Source organism: Bos javanicus, chromosome 25 (assembly GCF_032452875.1).
Source record: "Bos javanicus breed banteng chromosome 25, ARS-OSU_banteng_1.0, whole genome shotgun sequence".
NCBI classification, from domain to species: Eukaryota; Metazoa; Chordata; class Mammalia; order Artiodactyla; family Bovidae; genus Bos; species Bos javanicus.
The window spans coordinates 17,014,410-17,031,184 of NC_083892.1; the positions used below are offsets into that span (position 1 = coordinate 17,014,410).

Consider the following 16,775-nt stretch of genomic DNA (forward strand, 5'->3'; position numbering starts at 1 on the left):
AAAGAGAAATTTTTCCTTGGAAAAGACAAGATGTTTGTACCTCTAATAGTCAGTAGGAAACTATGAGTAAATTTCTCAGAAGACCACTCCCACTTAATTTCCCTGTCAGCTCAAGACTATTTCCTTATAGTTATTTCCTCCTCTCTCTTTCCTTTGAGTCATTTTCTGTGGCTTATCTCTTTGCTTCCTTAGGGATTTGAGGTTACAGCACATTGGTGCCTGGTCTGTGAAAAAGACAAGCACACTGACAAACTCCTGTCAAATGACGTCAGTAGAACAGAGAATTGTACCAGCAGATTGAAACTCATTATTGGCTGATCACATATAGTGTCTATCTATCCATATTTGTGTTATATGAATATATTCATAAACTTACATATTCATAAATACATTCATGAATACATATATTACATATTCATAAATACATTCATGAATACATATATTAAATGTATGTGTTGTATGAATAAGTATGTTCATACAATACATATGCACAAACACACAGAGATAAACAGGTAAATAAGTGAATGATTGATAGATAAGTAGACGGATGTTATATGTGATCAGCCAACAGTTCATTCATTCATGAATATATTCACAAATATATGTATTCATATAATAAACAAAGATATATTTGTCAAAGATTCTAAATGATCTTGTATTGTCAGGCTAGGCTAGACTCTGCTGCATTAAGAAACAAACTCAAAATCTCAATGGCTTAACTTCTGAAAGTTTATCTCTTGCCCATGAAATGCTATTATGGGTTACTGGGGGTGGGTTGTGCCCCATTTAGTCACGCAGTCTATGGGTGAAGAGTGGGTCTCCATCTGAAATGTCACTGGTTGCCATGGCAGCAGAAAGGCACTAAAAGGTTGTGTTTTTGACTCTTAAATTCTTTTGCTTGGAAGTAACACATGCTAACAAAAATAGCCCAATGCCACTGCCTTTATGGAAGGGGGTTGCTCATCTTACAGTGACCTGCAGGGACTCCAGAGCTCCCCCCAACTCTCCCCACCCCCAGCCCCAGCAGCTCGTCCTGGAGTTGCTGGAGGGTCTGAGCTCTTTGCTGGTGACCCTGAGCTGTATTTTGTGGTCATCTGATCCCTTTAGAAGGTCCTCCTGACACATTTTTTTTTTTCCCAGAAATTCATCCTGAGGAGAAGCATGGACTTCTTGAAAAACTGACATACTTCCTTTTTTCCCAAGAAATGAGTATCACGTAACTTGTATGATTCTCTTTCAGTCTGCACTAAAAAGAAGCTCACACCAAAATTTAGTTCTCATTTACAGTCACTATGTCAACTGAGGAATTTGCTAGAATTTCTTTTCCTTCTACTTTATTATAAAGGATTTCTATTTTTAAAAATGTCCTAGTTGAATGCCTGAATTTTTAAAAATTGATGTATAAGTTGCTTTACAACATTTTATTAGTTTCTATATATGAATTCATACACACACACACACACACACATCAGTTCAGTTCCGTCGCTCAGTCATGTCCAACTCTTTGAGACTCCGTGGACTGCAGCACACCAGGCCTCCCTGTCCATCACCAACTCCTGGAGTTTATTCAAACTCATGTCCATTGAGTCAGTGATGCCACCCAATCATCTCATCCTCTGTCGTCCCCTTCTCCTCCTGCCCTCAATCTTCCCCAGCATCAGGGTCTTTTCAAATGAGTCAGTTCTTGCACTGGGTGGCCAAAGTATTGAAGTTTCAGCTTTCAGCATCAGTCCTTCCAATGAATAATCAGGACTGATTTCCTTTAGGATATACAGGTTGGATCTCCTTGCAGTCCAAGAGACTCTCAAGAGTCTTCTCCAACACCACATTTCAAATGCATCAATTCTTCTGTGCTCAGCTTTCTTTATAGTCCAACTCTCACATCCATACATGACCACTGGAAAAACCATAGCCTTGACTAGATGGACCTTTGCTGGCAAAGTAATGTCTCTGCTTTTTAATATGTTGTCTAGGTTGGTCTCACACACACACACACACACACATATTCTGTTTCAGATTCTTTTCAACTATAGGTAGCCTATACATATAATGAATAAAGTGGAGTTGCTCAGTTGTGTCTGACTCTTTGCGACCCTATGGACTGTAGCCCACCAGGCCCCCTCATCCATGGGATGTACCAGGCAAGAATACTGGAGTGGGTTGCCATTTTCTTCCCCAGAGGGTCTCCTTGGGTCCAGGGATCAAACTCGGGTCTCCCGCATTGAAGGCAGACTCTTTTACCATCTGAGCCACCAGGGAATTCCATGTAGCTTATTATAAAGATATTAACATAGTTCCCTGTGCTATACAGTAAGACCTTGTCATTTATCTATTTTATACATAGTATTTTGTATCTGCCAATCCCAACTCCTAGTTTATCTTTCCCCCATACCTTTCCCCTTTGGTAACCATAAATTTCTCTGTGTCTGTGGGTCTGTTTCTGTTTTGCAAATAAGTTCCTTTGTATCATTTTTTTTTTAGATTCCACATGTAAGTAACATCACATTTGTCTGTCTCTGTTTGACTTACTTCACTTAGTATGATAATCTCTAGGTCCATCCATGGAATGAACTTTTGTTGTCCACCAAGCCTTCTTTCTTGTGAAACCTGCCAGGGTTTTCATTACACATAAATCAAAATAGTGGTAAATAATATCTTCTATTCAGTGAATGTTTCCTTGATGCCAGTTCTTTATGTGCCCCATATTGTTCACTCCTTCCAACTCTATGAGGCATTATTAGTCAGCATTGGATAGATGAGCAAATAGAATCAAAGAGATTAAGTGATTTGCCCAAGTCCACACAGCTAGCAGATAGAAACTAAACCCAATGCCAAGGGCTTGATTCCTAACCATTTCATTGCACTGCATCACATAGTCAAATCTCTTATGATTATGTAGTGGGAGTGACAAACAGACTCAATGGGTTAGATCTGATAGACAGAGTGCCTGACGAACTATGGTTGGACGTTCGTGACATTGTACAGGAGGCAGTGATCAAGACCATCCCCAAGAAAAAGAAATGCAAGAACGCAAAATGCTTGAGCAGGCCTTACAAATAGCTGAGAAAAGAAGAGAAGCAAAAGGTAAAGGAGAAAAGGAAAGATATACTTGTCTGAATGCAGAGTTCCAAAGAATAGCAAGGAGAGATAAGAAAGCCTTCCTTGGTAATCAATGCAAAGAAATAGAAGAAAACAATAGAATAGAAAGGACTAGAGATCTCTTCAAGAAAATTAGAGATACCAAGGGACAATTTCATGCAAAGATGGGCACAATAAAGGACAGGAATGGTGTTGACCTAACAGAAGCAGAAGATATTAAGAAGAGATGGCAAGAATACACAGAAGAACTGTACAAAAAAGATCTTCATGATCCAGATAACCATGATGGTGTGATCACTCGCTTAGAGCCAGACATCCTGGAATGTGAAGTCAAGTGGGCCTTAGGAAGCATCACTACGAACAAAGCTAGTGGAGGTGATGGAATTCCAGTTGAGCTATTCCAAATCCTGAAAGATGTTGCTGTGAAAGTGCTGCACTCAATATGCCAGCAAATTTGGAAAACTCAGCAGTGGCCACAGGACTGGAAAAGGTCAGTTTTCATTCCAATCCCAAAGAAAGGCAATGCCAAATAATGTTCAAACTACCGCACAACTGCATTCATCTCACATGCTAGCAAAGTAATGCTCAAAATCCTTCAAGTGAGGCTTCAACAGTACGTAAACCAAGACCTTCCAGATATTTCTAAAGCTGAATTTAGAAAAGGCAGAAGAACCAGAGATCAGATTACCAACCTCCACTGGATAATCGAAAAAGCAAGAGAGTTCCAGCAAAACATCTACTTCTGCTTTATTGACTATGTCAAAGCCTTTGACTGTGTGGATTACAACAAACTGTGGAAAAATCTTCAAGAGATGGGAATACCAGACCACCTGACTTGCCTCCCGAGAAATCTATATGCAGGTCAAGAAGCCACTGTTAGAACTGGACATGGAACAATGGACTGGTTCTAAGTTGGGAAAGGAGTACATCAAGGCTGTATGTTGTCACCTTGCTTATTTAACTTATATGAAGAGTACATCATGAGAAATGCTGGGATGGATGAAGCACAAGCTGGAATCAAGATTGCTGGGAGAAATATCAATAACCTCAGATATGCAGATGACACCACCCTTATGGCAGAAAGCAAAGAAGAACTGAAGAATTTCTTGATGAAAGTGAAAGAGGAAAGTGAAAAAGTTGGCTTAAAACTCAATTTAGAAAACTAAGATCATGGCATCCGGTCCCATCACTTCATGGCAAATAGTTGGGGAAACAATGGAAACAGTGAGAGACTTTATTTTCCTGGGTTCCAAAATCACTGCAGATGGTGACTGCAGCCACAAAATTAAAAGACGATTGCTCCTTGGAAGAAAAGCTATGACCAACCTAGACAGCATATTAAAAAACAGACGTTACTTTGCCAACAAAGGTCCGTCTAGTTAAGGCTATGGTTTTTCCAGTGGTCATGTACGGATGTGAGAGTTGGACCATAAAGAAAACTGGGCACTGAAGAATTGATGCTTTTGAACTGTGGTGTTGGAGAAGACTCTTGAGAGTCTCCTAGACTGCAAGGATATCCAACCAGTCCATCCTAAAGAAATCAGTCCTGAATATTCATTGGAAGGACTGATGCTGAAGCTGAAACTCCAATACTTTGGCCACCTGATGCAAAGAACTGACTCATTTGAAAAGACCCTGATGCTGGGAAAGACTGAAGACAGGAGGAGAAGGGGAAGACAGAGGGTGAGTTATTTGGATGGCATCACCGACCCGATGGGCATGAGTTTGAGCAGGCTCTGGGCATTGCTGATTGGCAGGGGGGCGGGGCTTGTTGCAGTTCATGGGGTCACAAAGAGTTGGACATGACTGAGGGACTGAACTGAACTGACAACAGATGATTCAATTCAGATAACGTGTCCTGTCCTCGCCTAGTTTTTGCTTTCATCCACTCAGATGTTCTGTGATGCATATGTGAGAAAACTGGTAATGTTTGTGAGCTAGAGCCATTTATTTATTTTCAGCTAGTATAATTAGAAGGAAATAGAAGGGGAAATAGAAAGTTTCACGTTATGGTTTCTGGTTTAGAGCTTTCTCATTTTCTTTTTCTTTTTAAGAGTAAGAGGTTGTATATTTATAGAGAGGTACACAGTTCTTACTACAGTCTATGAGGTTGCAAAGAGTTGGACACAACTGAGCAACCAAGCATGCACGCACCCACACAGTTCTTATGTGTCCTTGATGTGCACACACATGCCACCATGTAGCCACCACCCAGATCAAGAGGAGGACATTTCTAGAATCCCAGAGGCTTGCTCACTCATCTTGTTTCCCGTCTCCTCCCTTCCCCAAGGTAATCGCTATTCTGACTTCTAGTTCCATTATTTAGTTTGCCTGCTCTTGAACTTTGTATAAATGTTATACAGTCTGTAGTCTTTTGTATCTGAATTGCAATCATCATTGCCTCTGTGAGATGAATCCATGTCATTGCATGTCACAGAAGTTCCATCTTTGTTACTGCTGTATAGCGTTTCATTGTATGAATATGCCACAATTCATTTACTTATTCTACTGTTAGCTTGTTTGCAATTTCTGACTCTTATGTAAGAAAAGCATCTATGAGCACTCTCATTACCTTTTGGTGGACATACTTCTTTCTCTTAGGCTGGTATCATACCAGGTTTTATTTTCTTAGATTTAGTAGGCACATTTAGTTTGTTAGATGTAATAGTAATAGCTAAGGTTTTAGTAGGGCACAGAAATCCTAAATCTTAAATATATATTAATTTCTAGTCTTACAATATAAGTAAATCAATGAGTTCATTTTCCATGTAATGAAAAATAAGTTGCCATAAAGCCCAGCATTTAGCCTTTCTAGCACTCAATTTGTGTGAATGTTTCTGTTTGTAAAACTCAGCATATTCATTGAAATTCTCTTTCATTTGTGTACGAGAAAAACCCAACTCAAACAATTGTAAGTCAAAAGGAGAATGTAATGACTCAAGCATCCAGTGGCTGGCTGCCTTCACGCATGGCTGGATTCAGGTGCTTAAACGATGTCATAGCATTTGATCCTTCTCTCTGTTTATCTCTTGGTTCTGTTCTCTTTGCTGTTGGCACTACTCTCAGGCAGGCCTCCTTCCCTGGTGACCTCTGGCAGCTTCAGGCTTATAACTTTCTAAGTCCCAAGTCCAAACAAAAGAAAGAGCTTCTCTTTTTCAACATTTCTGATAAAACTCTCAGAATTGAGTCTTACTGGCTCTGACTCAATCACTGTGGCCAAGAAGCAAATAATTCTGATTGGGACACACACTTACACCTGGCTGACATGAATTGAGAGGGAAAATGTTACTACAAAAGAGACAGGTGGATGCTGGACAGGGACACAAATAATGAAAAACTTTCTGCTATGCTGAAAAGGTTGTAGATGACAGTGGCAGAAGGTTAATTCTTTAGCTCTGATTACTCAAAAAAAGTCTAACCCTTTTCGTTTTTATATAGAGAGAAATCTGTAAACATTGGCTGAACTTTAAAAGTGGTCTACTTGCTTCTTTCAAAAGTATCACCATTTATCTAATCATGCTGGCTCAAACTGTGAAGTTTATTTCTGATTTTTCCTTAGCTCTCACCCTTCCCATATTAGGTCAGTCCACAAATCCTATTAATCCTTTCTTTAAATTTTCTCCCCTCCTTGTACTGGAGTTTCAGTTTCAGTATCAGTCTTTCCAATGAACATTCAGGGTTGATTTCTTTTAGGATTGACTGACTTGACCTCCTTGTAGTCCAAGGGACTCTCAAGGGTCTTCTCCAGCACCAAGAATTGAAATCATCAATTCTTTGGCCCTCAGGCTTCACATCCATACATGACTACTGGAAAAAAACCATAGCTTTGACTAGACGGACCTTTGTCAGCCTAGTGATGTCTCTGCTTTTTAATACGCTATCTAGGTTTGTCATAGCTTTCCTTCCAAGGAGCAAGCATCTTTTGATTTCATGGCTGCAGTCACCATCCACAGATGGTCCAAATGGCACCCCATCATTTCCACATTCCAGTCCACAGAAGTGGGAAGACTGAGAAAGGGAGGAATACCCCTTCTCTTTACAGCCCAGCCCAGAAGGAATATATACCGCTTCTGCCCACATCTCATTGCCCACTCTCATGGCTGCACCTAGAGGCACAGGGGGCTGGGAGATATAATCTCTATTTTGGACAGTTGTGTACCTAACTAGGAAGGGAAAAAGAACAGATACTGCAAGGTAACCATCAATTATTGCAGGGAAGATAGGGAAAAAAATCTGACGTTTTCTTCCTTTTGTTTTTCAGATAAAGAAAGAGATTGCTGAATAACTGCGGATGCATTTTAATGCTCCAGAGTAAACATGTCTGCCTACAGGAATAGCGCTTATGAGGAAGACCCAGATTACCCTGACTATTCTGGGTCTCAAAACCATACTCAGAGGTATTTGAAATCTCCAGGTCCTCTGAACAACTCAGATGAACCCAGCACCAGGAGCAACCCATACCCAGCAGAGTCCAGAACAAGTCCAGACTATCTTGGGTCTCTAGCAGAACCAGATTATCCTGGATCTCAGAGTAATCCAGACTACCCTGGCACCAGGAGCCATCCATACTCTGCAGGGACAGACTATCCCAAACCTTTGGCAGAACCAGAGTATATTGGATCTCGGAGGAATCCATACCAACCAGGCTCATCTGGAGAGCCAGATTACTCTCAGTTTCAACGAAATCCTGATTTTCCTGGTTCCAAAGGCAGTGGAAACTACACAGGCTCCAGAATAAATCCAGATTATCTCGACTCCTTGGGAGAACCAGACTACCCTGGAGCTCAGGAAAACTTGAACTCTTCTGGCCCCAGGGCCAGTTCAAACCATCCAGGCTCCAGAAGGAATCCGGAGCATGCTAGCCCCAGAGTCAAGGCATACATAGACTCTCTGGGAGAGCCTGATTATCCAGGTGCTGAGAGTCAATCTAACCATCCACACTTTTTTGGAGAACCAGACTATCCGGGTGCTGAAGACCATCGGAACTCTCCAAACTTTTGGGGAGAGCCTGATTACCCAGGTGCTGAGAATGGTCATGATTATGGCTCTTCAGAGGACCCGGAAATGGCCAGGCAGTAAGTGCTGGAATCTCCTTCCAGTGGGGATGGGAGATGAAGGTTAGATCATTAAGTCAATTAATGTTTAACTTAATTGGGATAAGGACACATATGATGATGATTGCCATGATCTGGATTTATGGTGAAACTTTCACGCCTACCTGTATACCTCACCTGGGCCTTGGATTCTCAGCCTGAGGCTTCATGCTCTTAACTGATAATCTTTCATCCCTTCTTGCTTGAATAACATCCTTCCCAGTCTCTTATCTCTTCCTGCCTAGTCCCTGCAAAACATTTAGATCGCACTGTTTTGACCCTGCTACTTCGCCAATGAGATTAGGGTTAAGGTGATAATTATGAACCCAAACCTTTTAACCAGAACTATATCAACAGGAATGCACTTTAATCAAGAAAATCTTTTGAAAAATCTACCATGGAATCCATTTAACTCAATTATTTTTATACAAGGTGATTGAGCCACTTCTGACTTTTTCTACTTTCATCTTTATTTTGCTGAAATTATTGCCAGAATTGACCACTTTCCATGTGTATAACAGATTTGGCTCCTTGATCTTCTCCATTGCTGTTGCTTTCATCAAGTTTTATTGATTATAGTTTTTGCCATTGTTAGGATTCCTCTAAGGAAGTTTCTTTAAGTCTAATTTTTCCTGATTCAGATTCTGTAGATCTAAATTTTGTCAAAAAGATTTTAATCTTCCAACAGTTTTAGTCATTGACAAATTTTATTAGGTACAGTTTGGGCCATTAACAGTGTTAACCTTGGGTGACAGTTCTACCAAATCTAATTTTTCCTGCGTTAAGTTTCTCAACGTTCATGTTGCCAACAGCATGTGATTATTTATTTATTTTTCAGGCTATTTTTAACCTGTAACAAATTTACTGTGTGAAATTCTAACCAATGTGAGTTTTATTTTGTATGTACTATTTCTACTGGTAATATTTATGAATTCAACATAAATCCTTCAGGATAGGCTTCAACAGTATGTGAACCGAGAGCTTCCAGATGTACAAGCTGGATTTAGAAAAGGCAGAAGAACCAGAGATCAAATTGCCAACATCTGTTGAATCAAAAAAAAGCAAGTGAATTCTAGAAAAACATTTACTTCTGCTTCATTGACTATGCTAAAGCCTTTGACTGTGTGGCTCACAGTACAGTGTGGAAAATTCTTAAGGAGATGGGAATACCAGACTACCTTCTCCTGAGAAACCTGTATGCAGGTCAAGAAGCAACAGTTAGAACCAGACATGGAACAAGGGACTGGTTCCAAATCAGGAAAGGAGTACATCAAGGCTGTATGTTGTCACCCTGCTTATTTAACTTATATGCAGAGTACATCATGTGAAATGCTGGGCTGGATGAAGCACAAGCTGGAATCAAGATTACCAGGAGAAATATCAACAACCTCAGATATGCAGATGACACCACCCTTATGGCAGAAAGTGAAGACAAAGAGGCCCCAAAACCAAAATATTAAAAAAACCTAGAAGCAATATTGTAACAAATTCAATAATTACTTTAAAAATATATTCAACATTCAAAAAACTAAGATCATCGCATCTGGTCCCATCACTTCCTGGCAAATAGAAGGGGAAAAAGTGAAAATAGTGACAGATTTTATTTTCTTGGACTCCAAAATCACTGCAGATTCTGGCTGCAGCTATGAAATTAAAAGACACTTAGTCCTTGGAAGGAAAGCTATGACAAACCTAGACAGAATATTAAAAAGCAAAGACATTTCTTTGCTGACAGAGGTCCATCTAGTCAAAGCTATGGTTTTTCCAGTAGGCATGTATGGATGTGAGAGTTGGACCATAAAGAAGGATGAATGCCAAAGAATTGATGCTTTTGAACTGTGGTGTTGGAGAAGACTCATGAGAGTCCCTTGGACTGCAGGGAGATCTAACCAGTCCATCCTAAAGAAAATCAACCCTAAATATTCATTGGAAGAACTGATGCTGAAGCTGAAACTCCAATACTTTGGCCACCTGGTGTGAAGAGCCGACTCACTGGAAAAGACCCTTATGCTGGGATAGATTGAGGACAGGAGGAGAAGGGGTGAGAGAGGATGAGATGGTTGGATGGCATCACCGTCTCAGTGGACATGAATCTGAGCAAGCTCTGGGAGATAATAAAGGATAGGAAAGCCTGGAATGCTGCAGTCCATAGGGTTGCAAACAGTTAGACATGACTTAGTGACTGAACAACCAGAAACAAAACTATGGGATTTGGGTGTGTAGTGGGATCAAATGTCTTCAGAACCTAAATAGGAGGATTAAAAGGACTAGGTCAAAATGTCCTCCGTGGTCTTATCCCCCACTGCCTGATTCATTACTGAAAATACACCTTTGACCTGTCACTCCCTTGTTCATTACCCTCCATAGTTCTCCATAATCTTTGGGAGAAAGACTCCGCCACTTCACTTACGATATCCTAAGAATGAGGATGTGCTGGGCCAATGTAAGATGCCAGCCAGAGCCCAGGCTGACTGGCCTCCTCCCGCTTCTGCTATCCCCTCCCTGTTGTTGTTGTTTAGTTGCTAAGTCGTGTCTGACTCTTCTGCGACCCCATGGACTCTAGCCTGCCAGGCTCCTCTGTCCATAGGATTTCCCAGGCAAGAATACTGGAGTGGGTTGCTATTTCTTGTCCAGGGAATCTCCCCAACCCAGGGATCGAACCCACATCTCCTGCACTGGTAGGCAGGTTCTTTACCACTGAGACACCTGGGAAGCCCATCCTCTCCCTACCTCAACCCCATACTGTAGGTCAGTGGTTCTTAACCTTGGCTGATGCTTATAATTACCTAACTACCTGGGGGGCCTTAAAAATCATACAAATACCTGGGCCCAACTTTCAAAGCTTCTATTTAGTTGTTTGGGGTGAGGCCTGGGAATTGATATATACATAAAATTGAGAATCTTTGTTCCAGGTTAATTGACTTCCATAGCATTCCTTTTATATGTTCAGCACTTTCTGGTCAGCACTTTACTTGTGCTGTTCTTCATCTTTGGATGCCCTACTCCTAACTCTTTATGTATGGATTTATCCTTCCAATCCCAGGGCAGATGGCTCTTTTCCATGTAGATTTCCCTTCAAACTCTCAGCCCAAATTTTCTCTTTCCTGTGAACTCATTGGACCTGACTTCTTATATTCACCAGTTGCTACTTGTATTGTAATTGCTTATGGTTGTGTTTAAGAAGCTCGACCAGACTGTATGGAGGGTCAACAACCCATGTCTTTGTCTTTGTGTTCTCTTCCCCTCGCCCATGCATGGTTGGCATTCAGTGGAATGAATGGATGGGTGGATGGGTGGATGGATGACTGTCCTTACTGTGCTACCAGATGAATACTGATTCATCATTTTGGGATTGCAGAATGCTCAGCAGAACATCTTCAGTCCAGCCCCCGTTTCACTATGAGGGTGTCAGCCCCTTGGGCGTCCTTGGGAGAGAAGATGTTGATTATCCTGAAAGCATTGAAATGAAATCTGTGGGGATGGCAAATCCGTATCCAGGTGCTCCTGGCAATGGCTATGGTAAGCATTTGTTAAGAAGAGGATCATTTCCTGGGAAGAAAATAAAATTCAATGGGCTTGGGACCAGTCATTAAAGATCAGTGAGGGAAGTGGTTTACCCCCTCCTCCTTCAAACACCCACTTTACAAGGGCTGAACCCTGAGGGTGTCGAGAAGAGAAGCAGTATCATCATTTATCTGAGCACTTTGGGCAGGAGTGGTGCCCGTGTGTGGAGGCTGATGGTCAGGTTCAAGCCCATGGTGGTTATGTGAGAAAGATGGTCTTAGTATGGCCAGATCCTCAGATTTTTCTAGAGAAGCCAGAAATCTGGGTTTTTACATGTTTCAAAATAACTTTTAAAATGAATAAATAAAATTCCTGTGCTGAGCAAACAAAACAACTGGTAGACTAGATTCAGTTTGCTTGGCTGCCAGTGGGCAGCTTTAGTTAAGCCCCTCCTAAAGGTGTTCACATGGTCAGCATTTGTATTTTTGGAACCTGCTAGGGACATGGAGAGTTAGAAGCAGCTCTGTCCTCATGGTACTTAAAGCCTAGGTGAGGAGGTGACAAGAGCACATGAAGACTAAAGAAAATGAGCAAACAGATGGATAATATGTGAAAAATCACATCATTCTCAAAATCTGCTGTGTGTAAAGGTTTAGCTCTGGGAGGTAAAGATGATTCTACCAGTCTTCTGAGAGGAAAAAGGGGGACTTTTCTGATAGAGAAAGCCAGCTCGTGGCACAAGTCGACGTTATAGGAATTCAGAGCTGGAGAAGGGAGTGCTCAGCCTTGAACAGAGCATGGGGTCCAAGTGCTGGTTGCTGCAGATGAAAGACCGCTCAGCCCTGACTGGTAGGGAAGAGATTGAAGAAGACGGGGAGGAGGAGATGGGATGCGTTGCCACACACTCAGGAAAAATGCGGACTGTTACAGATTTGCAGAGAAAACATTCAGCTGGGCTATTCCAAACCTTCATACCAGGCATTCTCAGTGGGGCATGTGTATCTCAAGGGGTGAAAATGTATTGAAAAGGCCAGAAAGAAACCTTCCTCTTTTTATGTATAAAGAAGATACACAAACACGTGGTTATACAGTATAACTATGGTATTAAAATGTCACGGGGGGGACTTCCCTGTTGGTCCAGTGTTTAAGAATCCACCTGCCAGTGCAAGAGACACGGGTTCAATCCCTGGTCCGTGAAGATCCCACATTCCACTGGCAACTAAGCCCAGGTGCCACAGTACTGACACCCATGCACCTGGAGCCCACGCTCCACCACAAAAGAAGCCACTGCAATGAGAAGCCTGCAGATGGCAACTGGAGCAGCCCCCACTTGCCACAACTATAGAAAGCCAACTACAGCAGCAATGAAGACCCAGTGCAGCCAAAAATAAATAAATCAATAATGTCGTGAGGAAGGGCAATGAGGAAGAAATATCTTAAAAGACTCCTTAGGCGGCTGGTAATGAAAAAAAAAATGGATTGAGAAACACTGCCCCCTCTAATGCAAGCAGAGCTAATAACTGGTTGGGAGTGTTTCCCATGCTCTGCAGACTCTGCTAAGCACTTTACTTTTACAATCTTGTTTTCTCTGCAGCAGACACTACTGTTCTCCCTGTTTACAGAAGGGAAAACTGAGGTTCAGAGAGAAACGTGCTCAAAGTTACCTAGCTACTAAATCAAAAGAGCCTGTATCAGCCAATCTCTCTGACTCCACTTTACTGCTGGGTAGAAGCAGGGAAAATATGGATTGCTGACCACCAAGCTCCACAGAACACTGGAATTAAAAAGCTATTTTTAAAAGTGGCCACATAAAGTGTGGCTTCATTCTCTGGGCTCCTTTTAGGACTAAGGTTGTAGCCCCAGCATTCTCTTGTCCAGGGCTATACCATCTTGTTAGACTATGCACTTCTTAAGGAGAACCCATTTCATCCATGTATCTTCCAAGGCTCCATGTGATTTTCCTGATGCTTGGCACACAGTAGGTGCTTGAGCAATGCTAACTGAATTAGAAGCAATAGCTGTAAGGGATGTACCAGTTAGCTGTTGCCACAGGAATGCTGCGTAACAAACAACTCTAAAACCCAGCGTTGCACAATAAGCATCATTTATTTCTCACCCACACATCTGTGGGTTTGCTTGGAGTTTAACCGAACCACATTGGGTTTGGTTGTGTCTGATTTGAGTTCACAGACTCTGTCTAGGCATAGTGTCCTTCTTGACCCAGTGAACTAACCTGGGCCATTTTCATCCCATGGCATAAGCTGGAAACACACAAAGTGGCGAGCAGAAACATGTGATGTCTCTGAGTCCTTGGTTTGGAACTAGCAAACTGTCGTTTCTGCTGTGTTCCACGGGTAAAGCCAAGTCACATGACCAGTCCAACCTCAGTGGAGGTGTCCAAAGTGGAGGAAGTGTCATGTTTGCTGAAAACCAACTGATCTGCCACAATAGGATATATTAAGAGTTTGTGGTGTTCTGGGATTTGTTTCAAGCACTTTTATACATAGTTATATCAGTTACACGTATTAACTGACTCAGTTTCCCCAACAAAAATTAACTGCTTCAATTTCCCCAACAATCCTATGTGAAGGCCTATTATTATCCTGATTTACAGACTAAGATATTGAAACTCAGACTATTAAGTAACATATGCCAGAGAGCACACAGTTAATAAAGCAGCAAAGCTGGGAACTGATCCTTGGCAAGAAGTTCCAGAACCTCCCACAGTATAATTTCGTACATTTCCATCAAAATGTGCTCCAATTTTTCTGTTATGGAGTTCATTGTTTATCATGAGTTGAATTAGACTTCATTGTTTATCATGAGTTGAATAAAAATATATTGAAATGTGACACTGTCATGTAGATGTCAAAAGTAGACTCTGTCCCTAAGAAAATCATGCCAAATTTCAGATTTATTCATGTGTCATCATAAAAGGCTACAACTAGAAGGAAGCTTTGTAATCATCTCAACAAAATTTGTTTAATTTTTAAAAGCAGGACTTTTTTATAACAGAAGTTTTAGGTTCACAGTAACATCGAGGAAAAGGTGACAGAGTTCTCAACTACCCTGTGCCCCACACGTGCGTGCGTGTGTGCTCAGTCACTCAGTTGTGTCTGACTCCCTGAGACTCCTTGGACCATAGCCCGCCAGGCCCCTCCGTCCATGGAACCCTCCAAGCAAGAACACTGGAATGGATTGCCATTTCTTACTCCAGGGAACACGTGCATGGCCTCACTCTTTATCAGGGTCCCCCACCACAGTGGGACATTTGTTACAACTGAACCTACATTGACATATCATTATCACCCAAAGTCCTTAGCTTACATTAAGTTTCACCCTGGGTGGTACATTCTATGGGTTTCAACAAATATATAATGACTTGTATCCATCATAAGGGTATCCTACCGAGTATTTTCACTGTCCTAAACTCCTCTGAAGCTTCCCAGGTGGCGCTAGAGGTAAAGAACCTGTCTACCAATGCTGGAGACAGAGACGTGGGTTTGATTGCTGGGTCAGCAAGATTCCTTGGAGGAGGAAACGGCAACTCACTCCAGTATCTTTGCCTGGAGAATCCCATGGACAGAGGAGCCTAGTGGACTACAGTCCATGGGGTCACAAACAGTGGGACATAACTGAAGCAACTTAGCACACAAACCCCTCTGAGCTCCATCTATTCATCCCTCCAGACAAGTATTTTTCAAACTCTGAGTTATGGCCCACTAACAAGGTCCTGCTGACCATTGTGTGCTCAGTAGTAACTAGTGTGGGGTTAATTGTCTTGTCTCTTCATTCCAGTGAATCCTGCTTATGTGGGTGATGAAGGTCCTGGCCCAGCTTATGGAGACCCACCCTTGTCTGGACATGATTGGCTCAGTTCACCCCAAGGTAAGGCTTCAGTGGACAGTGACCAAAAGCATCCGTCCTGCAGAAGGAGCCTGTTCAAGGCAATGCAGACATTGCCACTGCCTCTTGGCCTCTGGTGTAGTAACTGATGCAGCACTTCCTTAATTTATCACAATAGGTTTTATTCTAAACATGCAGAGTTTTTTTCTCCTTTAGATATCAAGGTGTCTTCGCTAGGACTCTTCTGGTTGCAAGTGACAGAAAGCCAGCTCATCCAGGCCCAAGGCTTGTGCTGTGGGAAGGATGTGGGTAAACAAAGAAGAGAAGGTAGAATTACCTTCCAGCACTTTAGTACAGAGCCTGGCATGGCACATAGCAGGTGCTCAGAGGTATTTGTTGGATGAGTTACAGGAACCAGGGCCTCTGGGTCTGAAGCCAGGAGCTCAGGGCCATCTGGACTCTCTTTTTCTCCATCTATCTCACAGACAGCTTCTCTTTAAGCTTCACCTCATTCATCTCAACTAGTCAGGCCTTCTCTGCAGCCAGGGAGCTTGACAGGAGACACACACACAGCTCAGTGGTCTCGGGGGAAATCTTCCTTTCTTTCCAGGCCTGTCGGTCATTATTGAGGAACCTCTCTCCAGCCCCATTCGGGACACATGTCTACACATGAACCAGTCACTTTTACGTAGGAAAGAAGGCTGGGTCACATGTCCATCCCATGGCTAATACATGTATTGGTGAGGTGGCATTGCCTTGATCAAAATTTTTCTGAATAATCATAGAATTATTATGATAGTGGAGGATAGGGGCAATCAGCTTGAAGAAGGCTTTGAAATCAGTTAGGAAGCTCTGTAAGGATCGCTGTGTGCTGTGAGGAAGGTCTGATCAGAGGCAGAGGCCTAGGAAATAAAAAAGCATCAGAGGAGAGAGGCCAGGGAATGCTGGAAGCTAGAGGCAAACCTGTGAATACCAAGGAATAAATCAAAGACATCTTCTGTGTAACAACACATATTGTCGGGGCCCGTGACTTGAAACCATCTCTCACCTTCTGACACCCGACCCTGTAGCTTCACTCTTTAAGAGGCTTCTTAAGAAGGCCTGTATCTTTCAAGAGGTTGGTGTTGCCACTTGGGAGAGAAAACCATGGGGATATAAACAATCATGCTCTCTGTCTGTCTTCCACAAGAGCAGGGAATGGCTTTAACTACTGGGGAAAAGAAATGCCTTCAC

At 42.1% G+C, this 16,775-nt stretch overlaps 1 protein-coding gene across 7 annotated transcripts in view; it reads left to right on the plus strand.

The window, feature by feature from the left end:
* Positions 1-16,775, plus strand: part of TMC5 (transmembrane channel like 5) — a 79,439-nt gene that overhangs the window by 16,686 nt on the left and 45,978 nt on the right. For 5 of the 7 annotated variants that reach the window (XM_061401268.1, XM_061401271.1, XM_061401270.1 and 2 more), the window contains 3 exons: positions 7,367-8,174; positions 11,551-11,711; positions 15,495-15,584. In XM_061401268.1, the coding sequence (XP_061257252.1) occupies positions 7,417-8,174; positions 11,551-11,711; positions 15,495-15,584 (1,009 nt within the window). In that variant the 5' untranslated portion in view covers positions 7,367-7,416. Of the gene's footprint in view, positions 1-7,360; positions 8,175-11,550; positions 11,712-15,494; positions 15,585-16,775 lie in introns of all 7 variants that reach the window. The other 2 variants (XM_061401266.1, XM_061401267.1) reach the window with 1 other exon arrangement.